This window comes from Cavia porcellus, unplaced genomic scaffold, assembly GCF_034190915.1.
Source record: "Cavia porcellus strain 051 isolate PalLab524CR breed Dunkin Hartley unplaced genomic scaffold, mCavPor4.1 scaffold_6, whole genome shotgun sequence".
NCBI classification, from domain to species: Eukaryota; Metazoa; Chordata; class Mammalia; order Rodentia; family Caviidae; genus Cavia; species Cavia porcellus.
In genome coordinates, this window is record NW_026947489.1 from 105,571,234 (window position 1) to 105,584,908 (window position 13,675).

General features: G+C 48.1%; 2 protein-coding genes across 2 annotated transcripts; one reads left to right on the top strand and one right to left on the bottom strand.

Annotated features, from left to right (window-relative positions):
- Positions 1 to 1,701: 1,701 nt before the first annotated feature.
- On the bottom strand, positions 1,702 to 7,108 carry Nlrp6 (NLR family pyrin domain containing 6). The gene is given in 8 exon segments (XM_063249783.1): positions 1,702 to 1,866; positions 2,255 to 2,359; positions 3,907 to 4,016; positions 4,019 to 4,441; positions 4,444 to 4,504; positions 4,506 to 5,108; positions 6,430 to 6,503; positions 7,069 to 7,108. Coding segments are annotated over 8 exon segments (1,581 nt in total).
- A 5,250-nt stretch (positions 7,109 to 12,358) lies between these two features.
- On the top strand, positions 12,359 to 13,494 carry LOC100714158 (cytochrome c oxidase subunit 8B, mitochondrial-like). Its single transcript, XM_003461297.3, has 2 exons — positions 12,359 to 12,557; positions 13,332 to 13,494. Exons 1-2 carry the CDS (start codon positions 12,447 to 12,449, stop codon positions 13,431 to 13,433), a joined length of 213 nt encoding a protein of 70 aa, XP_003461345.1. The 5' UTR covers positions 12,359 to 12,446; the 3' UTR covers positions 13,434 to 13,494.
- Positions 13,495 to 13,675: the final 181 nt, after the last annotated feature.

Sequence of the window (13,675 nt, forward strand, 5' to 3'; positions counted from 1 at the left end):
TGCATCACTATTTATTTGCCTTCTCCAATCCTACTTCTCTGCTGTGTCAAGATCGCCCATTGTTCTTCCCTTTGCTAGGGCCTCAGTGAGGCAGGCCTGGGCTTCCATCTGGCTGCCACCCACCACGGTCAGGAAGTCCCAAATCCTGGTCTCTTCGTCAGGGCTGAGAGCACTGGTGTCCACAGCATGTGTACCTCCTTCGGGACCCCTGGCTGCTCTGGAGTGAGTTTATGGCCATACAGGTACCTGCGAAGGTGCAACTGTGCCTCTGTGATGGCTTCCTCCTAGGGCCACCCCACAGGGATCTGGATCCCTGCTCATCTTCGCCTCTCACCGCCTCCGCATCCACCTCTGCTTTGGGTCCCAGCCGGTCTCCACCCCTATCCACATGAGGCTCCCGGGCACCATTCTGGGGTAGGCATTGCCTAGCCCGATCTACATTTAGGGCTGTGCCTGGGTTGGTTTGTCAGGTTCCCTACTTTGGCATCCAGCATGGAGGCCAAGTCAGATCGTTGCTGTGGGCTCAGAGGACTGCAGCAAGGCTGCTTCAGCAAGCTCACTAGGCCTGCCTTGGTTCCCGCCCTCTTCTCTGGTCATTTCTGCCCAGCTCCCTTTGCTCTTGGGTGTGTGGAGCGCTTTCCCAACCTTAACCCAGGCCTTATCTGCCATGCTCCATGTACTCTGCAGCCCCTCACTGCACTGCACTTCTCTCCATGGTATGTGTCACAGCCTTTATTATTTATGTGTTTATGTACGACATATGTACTTAGGATGTATTGTTCATCATGTATGATTACTATATTACTATTTCTGTATCCGGGAAGCAGAGGCAAGGGGTCATAAGTTTGAGGCCAGAGTTTTTTACATGGCAAACCTCATCTGGATAAAGTTAAAAAAAAATCCCACCGTAGTGGCACCTGCCTATAATCCCAGCACTTTTAGGAGGTTTGCTGAAGTGAGCCACTTTAGTGACTCAGTGAATCTCTGTTTCAAAATTAAAAATAAAATATAAAATTAAATTAAATTAAAAAAGGACTGGGGACTTAATACAGTATAAAGACTCTGAGTACAATCCCCAGTACTATTAAAAAAATCCTATATTTACTGTGTTGTTTTTATGTATCAGATGTACAGCCACTGTATTGTGTTCTACAGTACTGTACTTTCTGTCATATGTGTATTTACTGTTCTGTGTTTGCATATTCCCTACATATTTATTATCTGTCTTCTATTTAGACTGCTGCCTTAGCAGGGCAGGGAATTTTCTATTTTGGGAATGAAAGAGTGGATTTACAAAGGAGGGTATTTCGCTTGGGAAGTGACTCCAGAATACTCTCCACACAGTCTGGGGCCCAAGAATGGGAAGAGCCTGCAGAGCCTGACAGAGGAGACTGACACTCAAGAAGTCTGCTTTCTACAGCCAGGCCAGCTGCTGAACCTGTTTCTTCAGTAGTGCCTGAGGACTGAGGCCTGTCCGGTGTGGGCAGAATGGTGAAAGCCCTGTCCTGTGCTGGGATGCTTAGCCAATGTAACAGAAACCAATGAAAAACAATCCACTAAAGAATTCATTATCAGTGTACCGAGGCCACCAAGGTTCTCACCCAGGGTGGTCACCACTCTGTGGCCACCTCCTGCCTTTGGAGCAAGGAAGACTTCTGGGCTCTGATCTCCAAATCCTCCACCTACTCCATGCTAGAGGACTCAGTGGGCATTAATGACTTTCTCAGGAGGATCAGGGTGGCTGTCAAGTGCTGGGTGAATGATGGCCAGGCTGGGCTTTGCTGTCTTCACGGCCCTCAGCTCCTTCACTGATGGCTCACTCAGCTCCACAGAGGCCAGACTACAGTCATGACTGTACATGTCAGACTACAGACAGAGGGCTGGTCACATGAAGGGAAAAGGCCTGGGCTTCGGGTATAGTGCTGAGGGCCCTGGGGCAGTGAGAAAATTGATGCTTTTGTCTATGCCAAAGGGACAAATGACCAGTCAGAGATCTGCCAAAAATGAGCAGCTCTTGGAGGATTAATTGGTGGTAAGATTTGATACCCAGACTGTATTATTTGGTATTATGGATACTATTTGGTCAGCCAAGTGGTCTAGGGCTTTAAAGGGGGGCCTCTCTAGGCCAGGCCCTATAGATCTTGTTGGAGCTTGGGAGGTCTTGTGAGGGCTTGTGGAAGCCCCAAGAACCACCCCCATAGGGTTGACAGGCTGGGTCCTAGCACCCTGCCTGCTTGCCCCTGCTTTCACCTACGGTCTGAAGGCTGTATCCTGGGTGTTTCAGGACTGTATACAGGCAGGGCACCATGGGGCCAGGCAGGTGACAGTCACTTAGGTCCCGGGTGATGAGGGTCGAGCTCTGTTGGAACAGGGCTCACAGGTACTGGAAGGCTTGGCAGTATCACCCTGGGAAACAGCTAATCTCAGGAGCTTCTGGGGTTGGTATCATGTCCCTCCAGCCTCCCGTGGTGGTGGTGGTGGGCTCATCTGAGTGTCTGTACCCAGCACTGGGGCCAGGCCAGGCCCTCACTCAGCACACTAAGACCAGCCTCACTGAGTGTACGGTGGAGGTCTGTCATCCCTTAGGGTCATAGAGAGGTCTTGGCAGATTCTGTCAGAGAGTTTGCAGTGGAACATCCGGTGGCCAAGAAGACATAGATCTAATGCATGAGATCCTGGATTTGAGCCTTAGTAGCAAACAAAGGCAAAAATAAAACCAAACCCAAAAAGAAGCAGCCAGAGCTGTCTGTGAGCCCCTTAGCCAGTTTTTGCTCCCAAACACATAAACTGCTTTGCTTCCTGGTGACCTGATATTCACCATGGAGAAGGTGCACAGTTCACTTAATTGGGTCATTATTTCTTTGGTCAGCTAATTCTTGTGGTTAGCGCAGTTTTGTGGATTTTGCTTTTTTCTTTTCTTTCTGCTTACTGGTTATGGCTAACTACAGTTGGAAAGCTACTGCATTCCATGTGCTGCACACTGTAACTCTTTACCTCTGAGGGAGAAACTGGGTACATTTCACACCAACCCTTTACTCATTATCACCTAACTCAGAATGGAGCCCTAATGGTTCCTCAGGTTTCCCCAGGTCATCCTTCTGATCTGCACAGGGTATCCTGCTCTGAGCTCCCTGCATGAAAGGAAGAAGCTGTAGTCACTCATGTCAAGCTTCTCAGGCCACACTACAGGTCAGTCATGGCCTTGAAGAGTGCATGCAGTGGGGAGACCCAGAGTTGTTTCAAGGTGGCTTGAGAACTGCTAGGAGAGAGAAGTAATGTGGCCCACTATATCCCTTCTGAGCTCCTGCCTATCTGTTGGGTCTTGGCACTGCCTCTGCAGTCACTCCCATGATAAACCAGGACTCTTCCATCCCTTCTGCAGGGGCCTGGGTCTAGTCCTTGCCAATATTCTTGTGAGCACCTGGGATGGCTCCTGAGTGAAGTTCAAACAAACTAGCACAATTCTTGCCTTGAAGGGCCTGAAGTTGTGACAGAAGAGACAGGCCTGAGAGATGTGGAATAACCCACAAGATTCCAGGTCATCTGGGGGCAGCCAGGGAAGGCTTTGAAAATGGATAGCAAAGGGAGTGCTACATGTGGAGGGAACAGCAGGTGCAAGGTTCAGGGCAGAGGACATAGTACATTCTAGAACTTACGTAGATGGGGAGGAGGCAGCTGCCATGCTAGGTCTGCATTGGTAGGGGATGGCTGAAGGTGGGTATAGTAAGGACACCCTGGGAAAGATGAATGCTGGGAAGTTGCCTTGCAAGGGGTAGACCGGCATAGTCCTAAGGTTCTCCTGTCATTTGGGGGAGTAGACACCAAGTCTGGTCATGTGCTCCAAACTAAGAGGCACCAGTGCACAGGCACACACTGTTGTCTGTGGGACCATGAGACTCATCCCTTAACACACTTTGCCAGGCTCCTCTTCCTTCTTTTCTCCTGCCCAGCCACCAGGCTGCAGCTGACCAGTCACAGCTCCTGTCTAGCTGGGCAGCACTGAATGCAATAGCTCATACATTGAGATCCATGTGGCTGAAGCACACATGCTCCAATATCCCCTCAAGGAGGCTGCACAGGGCCTGGCACATAAAGGCCTTATCCTTATGTGCCAGGCCCTGCTCCAGAGGGAAGTTGGGTTCTTCTTCCTCCTCTTTTTCCTCCTTCTCTGGCTCCTCCAAGAGTTCCTCTTTGAACTTTTCCATCCCATTTGTTCCCTCTGGTGCTACTACCATGGGATGGCCCTGCCCCAGAACCCATTGCAAGGCATCCTGCTTCACCTGCACTGGGACCACACAGCTGAAGTGGTGCTAGACATTCTGCACATGCTCCACACTCAGCAGCCCAAAGAAAAAGTGTGTGGTGAGCGTGAAGTGGCTATGCCCCTTGATACCCTTGTGTAGCAGTGTCCCCAGGCCGCCCACTGGGACCTCAGATGCCCCTCATCCTCCAGCAGGTAGGACAGTGCTGCAAAAAACCTCTGGAAGCTCTGATAGATGAACTGGGTAGATCGCCTCAGTCCCCAGCACACCTGGCAGCTCCTTCTTGATAAGAAAGTGCTGGACATCGGAACCCTGAAGTTCCAGGTGCTCCAGGTACCTTTCGGAGGACTGTGCCTTGCATCCTAGGACCCCGTTGCAGGTCAGGTGGCACAGCTTGTGCAGCTGCTCCCGCATGTGGGGACCCTCAGCACCCAAAGAGCTTAGCGCATTGCCCAGAAAGAGCAGGTACACTGAAGTGATGGTCTTGGAAATGCGTGCCAGGTCCCGGCCCAGCTCCAGCTGCCGGCGCAGTACAGTGCACACGATCCAGCACACGACCGGCACGAAGCACAGGGCAAACAGCGTCTTGTTCTCTTTCACAAATCGATAGGCGCGCTTGACCCTGCGCTCCTCTCAAAAGAACTTATAGAAGTACTTCTTGTCCTTGTTGGAAGGGCCGCGCACCTTGGCGCACTGGGACACGCACAGGCTGCGGTGCAGCTTTCTAGAGGCTGTGGTGCGTGTTGAAGGCCCCGGTGTGGGCAAGTGGTCGACGCCGTCCAAAATGAACAAAAACCGCTGTGGCTGCGCCAGCATCTGCGACACGGGCGCACCGAGGAATTTTGGCTGGGTATAGGGATGGGCACCGAATCTAGGGCATTTACACAGAGCTATATCCTCTAGCTCTTTTATTTTTTATATTTTGACAGGATTTTCTAAGTTGAAAGTTGCCTGGGCTGTGCTCAAATTTGCAATCCTCCTATTCCAACCTTTTGAGAAGCTGTGGTTATAAGCATATATCAATGTACCCAGCTTTAAACAAGTATACTTTAATTAAACAAAAGTGGGAAAGTTTAAATGAAAGCAAAAATAAAAGTTAACAAAATTTGTGGGACTCATAATAAGCAGTTCTTATGGGGAAATTTATAATATTCCAATATTCATACTAAAAAAAAAAAGAAAGCTCTAAAGTCCAGTCTTAACTTCCACTCTAAGAGAGCAGGAAAATAAACCAAATTAAATCCAAACTAAGCAGGAGAAAATAAATAATAAAAATAGATCCCAAATCAATAAAACTTAAAGAAAATCAGTAGAGAAAATGAAAGAACCCAGAGTTGTTTTTTGAAAACAAACGATGTTGATAAGCCTCTAGCCAGACTAAGAAGACAGAGAGGGGAGAGAAGGAGAAAGTGGGAGGCAGGTGGGGGGGGGGGAGGAAGAGAGAGAGAAACACATTTCTAATATTAGAATTATAAATGAGGCCATCACTACTGAATCTATGGATATTAGAAGAATAATAAAGGAGCACTATGTGTCTGCCTACACATTTGATAAAATGGCCAATTCCTAGAAAGACAATCTTCTAAAACTCACTCAGGCAGGTAAGTTGAATAAGCCTATGCTTACTATAGAAATAAAATCAACAACTAAATAAAAATCAACCACTAACTTTCTAATACCTAAAAATACTAGGTTGAGGTAATTTCATTGGTGAATTCTACTAAACATTTGAAGAAGCAATAACAATTCTTTATAATATCTTTCAGAAAATAAAAGCAGAGTAAATATTTCCTAACTCATTCATTGAAGCCAGTAATGCCTTAACCAAAACCAGACAAAGATAACACAAAACAACAAAACCACAGACCAATACTAAACATAGACACAAAACTCCTCAACAGAATATTGTTGAGTCAAATTCAACACCTGTAGAATGGATTCATGACCAAGTGAGATTTGTTCCAGATATCCACAACTAATTTAAATTCAAATATCAACTAATCAAATAGATTCAGAAAAACATTGGAAAAATTCAACATCCAATTATGATTTAAAAAAAACTCAAGAAACAGAGTAGAACTTGTACAGCTTGATAAAGAACATCTACAAAACACTTTCAGTTAATGTCAAGCAGGTGGCTCTACAGGGCCAGTGCCCAACCCCCTACCTCAGAGGCTGCTACTTTCCCTCTCCCTGTGGCCTTCCAGGTGCCTGCGTCCTCAGTGGTGGGAATAGTGCAACCTGGGTGAACAGGAGTACATCATGCAAAGTGAAATAATCCAGATGCAAAAGAACAAGTATTGTATAAATTTTCTTGTACCAAATATACAGAACAGGAAAATTCCCAGCAATGGAAAACAGGACAGTGGTTTTTAGGGCTGGAGTGATATATGTTAGTGCTTAATGGGCAGGAGGCCTCTGGGGCAGTCAAAGGGTTTTGTAATTAGTGGTGATTGTTGTGGGATGTTAAAGTGTAATTAGTGCCACTGAGTTGTGCACTTAAAATGGTCAAAATATTTAAAGTGAAAAATTTTTATGTGTATTTCACTATATAAATGATTACTTGACTCATAGTGAGTGCTTGCTATGGTGGCTGGAATGATGGCACTGTCCTATTCCATCAGACTATGTGTAGAAGAGCCCCTGTATATTCTATCTGGTGGCAGAAATAAGCAGGACACACCTATGGATCACACAGAAATGAACTGTGCAGGGGACAGAGCTGAGCAGAAAGGGAAGCAGTAGGAATAGTATTACATGGAGGATAGACTGGGGGCCATTCCCTAATGGGGCAGCCAGCACCTACTGGCCAGCACAGTGGGGTGGGTAGGTCCAGGGTAGGGCATATTTGTGGGAGGGGAGGGTGGAGAGGAACAGGTCATGTCCAGCCTCTGGGTACCTGATCATTGCTCACCAGAGCACGAGGACAAGGCTGTCACCCTTCCCAAGGACCAGCTCCAGCCAGGTGAGACTTGAGAGTCTTCTGCAGTGGGGCATAGCTGATCTGACACTTTACTGTGTTTCCCACAAGGCAGGAAGTGACCCTCTGTGCCAACCCAGCCAGTGAAGCTCTACATCACAGCAGCGCCCCTGCAAACCCTGGCCCTCAGTTCCCTGTGCTGCTTTGTTCCCCTCTCCACCATGACCCCTGTCCGGTCATTGTCCCCAGCTTTGATCACTGAGGTCACCAGGCCCCTTTCTTCTTTCTTTGTGGTAGAGGCCTTGTGTAAGCCAAGACTGCGTATGCGTGCCATGCTCTGCTTGGAGAAGTTTCTGTGTTTTCTGCCCTCTTCTTGATCCCTGTTCTCACCCTCTGCCATTGGCCTCACCACACCCTCTCATCTCTTGTCATCGATTACCAGCACTACTCAAATCTGCTCTGGCAGAGCACTTTTCTAGCTCTGCCCGTTATGGGATTCAGAATCTGGCTCCTCCACTGCACACACTGGCCAGCTCTTACTTGCTTAACAGAACTTCCCAGCTGCCTTCCTAGTGCCCCTAACTAAAGAAAACAGAAGATATGTCCATGTTACACTGGGAATCATCTAATACAGCAGACTTCATGGAAGGAAGGCATAATGAAGGGTTAGTTTCACAGTAGAGGTGGAAAGTCCAGAAAGCTTCTTTTTCTTTAGGCTGTTTGTCAAAGTGTCAGTGTGGAATCTGCAGAGAAACAGGATCAGCAGAGAAGGTGTGTTGTGTATGGTGGTTGCGCGATGTGTGTGTATTGTGGGGGAGGGAAGATGAGAGAAACCTTTTTTTTTTCTGGGATAGGTTCACATGATTGCAGAACTGGAGAATCCAGAATTGGTACACGGCTGGCAGCAAGAGACATGGGCAGACCTGGTGTCAGAAAGCAGAATTCCTGCTTGCTTAGGAGAGGTCAGTCTTTGTTCAGTTAAGGCCTTCAGCCGACTAGAGGAGGTCTATTCATTTCACGAGGTTCATCTGCTTGACAAAAGTCCACCAATGCATGTGGAAGTTTCATGTAGCAACATCTCACAGAAACACTCAGGGTAATGTGTGGCTAAGTCTGGACTCTGGCCCTGCCGGGTTGACAAATATTCACTGTTGTACCAACAGAACAGTTGAATGAGGAACACTTTCCTCTCCAGTGGCCCAGGCTTCTGGTGGAGGCCAAGTTCTCAAGGGTTCAAAACTACACCTTCACAAGATCGCCTGTATGTGACTCATGTTTCAGTAAATGCTGGCAAATGTAAGAAATGTTTAGTGGGAGCATGGTTTTATGGATATATGGAAGAAACTGAGTCTTGTAACCTGTGTGAGCTTTTTGTCTTTTTGGAATGACTGTCCAGTTTGACTGTCACTGTTTTTGTGACTTAGATATTGTTCCCAGACTTGTATGTATTAAAATCATCTGGTGCCTGCAGTAAGGGACCCCAGCACACCCCTCAGCTTCTGGTCCAGGTACCATACTCTGAAAACCCATTTCCTGTGGTGAGAGGACAGTGAGAGGATCTGGTCAGTGGTTCACATGACACATGCTTCCTGTGTCCCTGATTCTGGGCTGACCTCTGCTTCTGTTTTTTCCAGAGATCTTGTGTTTCCCAGTCTGGACACAAGGTGGTGCCCTCTGCCCACAGTGTTCATTCAGATGTCGGGCCTCCAGCTGTGCAAGTGACATGTGGTTTGGCCCTGGGAGTATGGACATGTGTGGGCCCGATGTTCTAGAGGTGGGAGGGCAGTCAGGTTCCAGCAGCGGAGCCTCTCCATCTGCCAGACACCTGGGGAGGCATTTGTGTCCCAAACAAGCAGGATGGGCTTTCTCCAAGATTCACTGTCTATGGCTACCACAAGGTACCTTCATCCTGTGCTGTCTTCCACATGACTATCTTCCCCTTCTCCTAGGGAGTACCGTTTTTCTTCCAATGAAAAGCAGACCCAGGTCTGCTTCCAGAGGGCAGAATCCCCAGGTTTTGGAATTAGGGGCCAGTAGGGGTCTGCAGAGAAGTGATCTGAGGAAGTGGCTCAACCTGGAGACCAATGTTCAAGTTAAGGAGAAGCGCAGGGCTCACTGTGGCAATTAGTGGCACAAGAGTTGTGTGAGTGGAGGTAAGGAGGACTGGCTGGTGCCAGGAAAAATCTGGATGGGATTGAGGGATGGGAAGGGGCTCGAAGGACACAGCTGGGGTGGTTACCTGGGCATAAGGGGATTTAGAAGATCTCCTCTCAATGGTGCCTCCTTGTTCAGAAGCCAAATGCCCTGGAGTACTGTGGGCCTCTATGCCACCTGTGCCCCACCTAATCAAGCCAGGTGGCAGAGATGTAGGAATGCCTATAGGAACAGTAGGTCTTATCTATGAAAAGAGCAATGACAGGTGGAATGGCCTGAAGAACAAACCTCAGGTCTACCACCTTATCCTGAGCTGGACCCCAAGGCTGTAATTAAAGGTTCAGGCGGAAGGGATTATATTAGTGGTGGACAGAGCCCCCCACGGCCTGAGGCTGGCATGAGAAGCCCAGTGCTGTTGAAGATAACATTCAGGAACCTTCCTCGTCTGACCTCCCAGGACTTGGCTTCCAGGAAGACTACCTGGCCTGGTGTAGCAGGCAGTGGAGAGCCCAGGAAGGAGTTCCATATTTGAGAAAATTTGGCTTCCAGGGAAGAAAGAAAAAATCAAGTCATTTTCCCAGTGAAATGAATTCACATTTTCAATTTGTCATTCCTAAAAAAACTGAAAAGGGCAATATTGTCCCTCATGAAGACAGTGACTAGGGCCAACTCTGGGGTGCAGACATGGATAAGGCTGAGTGCTGCATGCCTGGTGTGGTTATCCTGTGCTTGGGCCCATACCAATCTGTCTGAAAACAAAGAGTGTCTTCTGGGGTGTGGCTTTCATCACTGTTTTGACAATGTCATGGGCTATTCTGATGGTGGAGTGCCTTCCTACAGTGCTTTGCCTCATGTCTGACTCAGCTCTGTATTCTGAAATTTATCACAATGTCCAGTGTCTGATGGAAATTTCATCTACCCTTACATCTGCCTTTCCAATTTTCTACCAGTCCACTCATCTATCCATATACTTACCTCACCTACCCATTCCATCCATCCATGCATTCATTCATTCATTCATTCATCCATCTACTTAGCCATTCATCCATCTACTAGCCTACTCACTTATTTATTCATCCACCTCCCATCCATTGCTTATTCATTTATCCACTTATCTACCTATCTACTCCTTAATCTATTTACCCATCAATTCACCAACTATCCATCCATCCATCCATCCATCCATCCATCATTCATCTACCTAAGCCATCCACCCATCCAACATATCCATCTATTCACTCAGCCATTATCCATTGACAACTGTGCAACACTGACTGAAAAATTTGCTAAGCTAGACTGTTACAGGGCCCTAAGATTCACTGGTGGACACACAGGATCGCTGCCTTCATGGGCTTCTATTTCACCTAGGGAAAGCAGACCATTGAGCAAGATATATCTGAGGAGATTGCATTTAAATAAAGCCCAATGAACTTAAGAAATGCCCAAGAAGATAAGAATGCTGTCTGAGCAAATGCACCAGCCTGAGTGGAGTGTTCTATGTAAAAAGGAAGCCAGGTCATTCTGACCTCCCTGTGAGAAGGTGAGTGGAACCTGTAGGAGGATGTGGAACAGAGGGAGTTGATGACTCTACAAGCATAGTCCTTGTGTGTGGAGAAGACATCTGAGGCTGGGCTTGAGAAGACTGGTGAGCCAGTCCCCTGGGGTGTAGCTCTGTTGGATGATGAGCAGATCCTCTGGGGTATGGCTGGATGTGAAATATGAGCTCCAGAGGGAGCAGAGGCTGCTGCTCTGTGGAGGCACACTGGGGAAAGAAAGAAGCACTGCAGGGTCACAGTAACTTGACCATGAGGTGGGGAGAGGTCAGTGGTTAATAGATTCAGAAATTGTGACTCTGACAGCTAAGGATATCAAGGTTGCCTGGACCAGGGCCAGATGAGGTCTGGAGAGGAGCGTTGGGCCATTGGAGGCTATGCAGAAGCTGTACAAGGTGGGAGGAAAACCAGCAACTAAGGAGAGCTAGGCAAGTGATGGTGTCCAAGAACTGACCTTTGGATTTGGTGGTAGTGAACAGGCAGACACACAGGCTGTTGTCCTGGGGTAGTGCAGGCAGAGACAAAGGCTGTTGTTCCAGGGTAGTGCAGGTAGGCCCACAGAAACTTGTGGAGTGGGGTTTGCACACTGAGAAGGTATGAGACAGTCTCGGTAGAGAGGAGGAAGGCAGACATATTAGTACCTTTTGCTGGAGGAAGGGTGAAACCCACTATCTGCAGAAGCAAGAGCAACTGGGAGCTCTGGAGCCTGCTAAGTGGCCTGAATACTTGAGTTGGAGGGCCCAGCATATAGCCCTGAGGGTCTTGACTCAGTCTGAGGTCAGACAGTGCCCCCTGCTGGCACTCAGAAAACATATGTTGAACTTAGATTTTGCTTCTCTGCAGCTTGAGGTCAACTTCTATTCATAGAAATGTGACTGTCTGCTCAGGTTGCCAGTAGGCTCCCGGGACACAGGGCTGTTGGGGAGGACATTGTTTGAGAGTAGGAAGCCTCAGGGCTCAGTTGGGAATCTATATTAGACTGTGTGTGTGTGCGTGTGTGTGTGTGTGTGTCCAGGGCCTCTGCATTGAATTACACCCCCAGCCCTTAGTCTTTATTTTGAAACAGTTTTGCTAAGTCACTGAATTGCCCAGGGTTGGGTATAGCTTTTGATGCTCCTGCTTCAACCTCCCAGAGTGCTGGGATTAGAGGTGTGTGCTGCCATGCCTAGCTACAGAGTCTTACAGAAGCTTTCCATAATGTTGTTGCTGATATTCCAAGATTTAAAGTTCACTTTGGGAATCTGTCACTGTCTCTTTGTGTTTTGAAGCCCGACTGCCTTGGAACAGCTCCATTTAAGTTTTTTTTTTTTTTTTTTTTTTTTTTTTTTTGGTGGAGTAGAATCCAGAAAACCCACTACAAAGGATTGGGAGCCCTACAGGGTCAACATGCTGGGACTGTCATCTCCCATTTCCACGCCCCTATACTTTCTGCCAAGCCTTGTGACAAGAGAGGACAGCTGCAGTTCTCCCTCCAACTATAAAAAACCCTAGTGCCCTATTGAGCAGAAGACAGTCAGGGCACCCAGTGGAGACTCAGGAAGGAGCTCAGTTTGAGCTATGCTAAGGTTGGCCTCTGCCGTGCAGCTGCTCCAAGTCCCCTTCAAATGCTGGGTGGTTTCCAAGGCCCACGTGTCTGCAAAGCCAGCTAGAACTCCCACTTCCTCTATGGTAAGCTACCCCAGAGACGGCAGCAACCACTCTGGGTTTGGGACAATTCCAGGCTGGGAAAGGGAGGCAACAGTGGGCCTAGGTCAGCTATGGTTGAATCTGATGGCCAGGAGAGACTCCTAAGGCAGCCATAGTGGATATGTCACCACCAATAAAGGGCAAGGGTGACCTTGAGCAGAAAGGGCCTGTCACTCAGCCTGACATGGCAGTGGGGCTGCTGAGACAGAAGAGGTGGAAACCTATACCTCCATCAGCAGAAGTGTCCCTTTGTTAAGTATATAAATAAATTAATGCCTAGGTTATTTGCTTAAGGTCATTCAGCTAAAATAAAAATTCAGACTAAGGTCACTGTTCCAAGGCCACATTTGCTCTTAAACCTTCCAACCAGGAAGGTTTTCAAGAGCTCTGAGTGGAGGTGACTGATGCCTTAGACTACTGTCTGCTGAGGACATGGGTCATGTCTCACAGCACCCTTCAACATATAGCTGCAGGTAACCAAAGGACAGAGGGGTTTGTTTTGCTGGAGGGTCAGCTTGTCAGAAGGATCTCAGGCCTGAGCCCAAGGCCATTCCTCCTGGTCCCCTAGATTGTCCCTCCTAAAGGTTAGATACTGCCCCTCCATGACTGCTCACCCCAGCACAGAAGCCTGAAGATGGCCTGTGCTTGATGCAGATAACTGGCCAAGTGTGTGTGTATGGCAGTTTCTCTATTGCCTTGGGCATCTGCATCTCATTAGGACTGAACCAATGGATTCATGTATGCTTTCCTCTTCAGGAGCAGGCAGTGGGGATTTCAGCCATATTCCTCAGCTTCCTGGTTCCTGCAGGCTGGATCTTGTCCCATCTGGAGAGCTATAAGAAGAGCTCCATAGCATGAAGACCCCACAGCCCTATGAGTCACAGCTCTGAAAGATCACATTAAACCTTTTTCCATGTGCTGCTCTTGTTGATTCTTCCAGGTTCCCACTTCTGGCCAAGAAACTGAGAGGTCTCATGTATACCCCAGCATCAGCCTGTCCTCTGGCTGGCTCATGCTGACCCTGGGGCACACTGAGTGCCTATCTGAATGCTGCTATGTGGCAAGGGTACAGATGCCTGTGTCTGAGAAGGCACCTCAGT

What these genes read in the sequence shown, in the direction of transcription:
- LOC100714158 (XM_003461297.3), top strand. Translation starts at nt 12,447, where the DNA reads ATGCTAAGGTTGGCCTCTGCCGTGCAGCTGCTCCAAGTCCCCTTCAAA. An exon ending in GAACTCCCACTTCCTCTATG is followed by an intron (nt 12,558 to 13,331) that starts GTAAGCTACCCC and finishes TTTCCTCTTCAG; the next exon opens with GAGCAGGCAGTGGGGATTTC.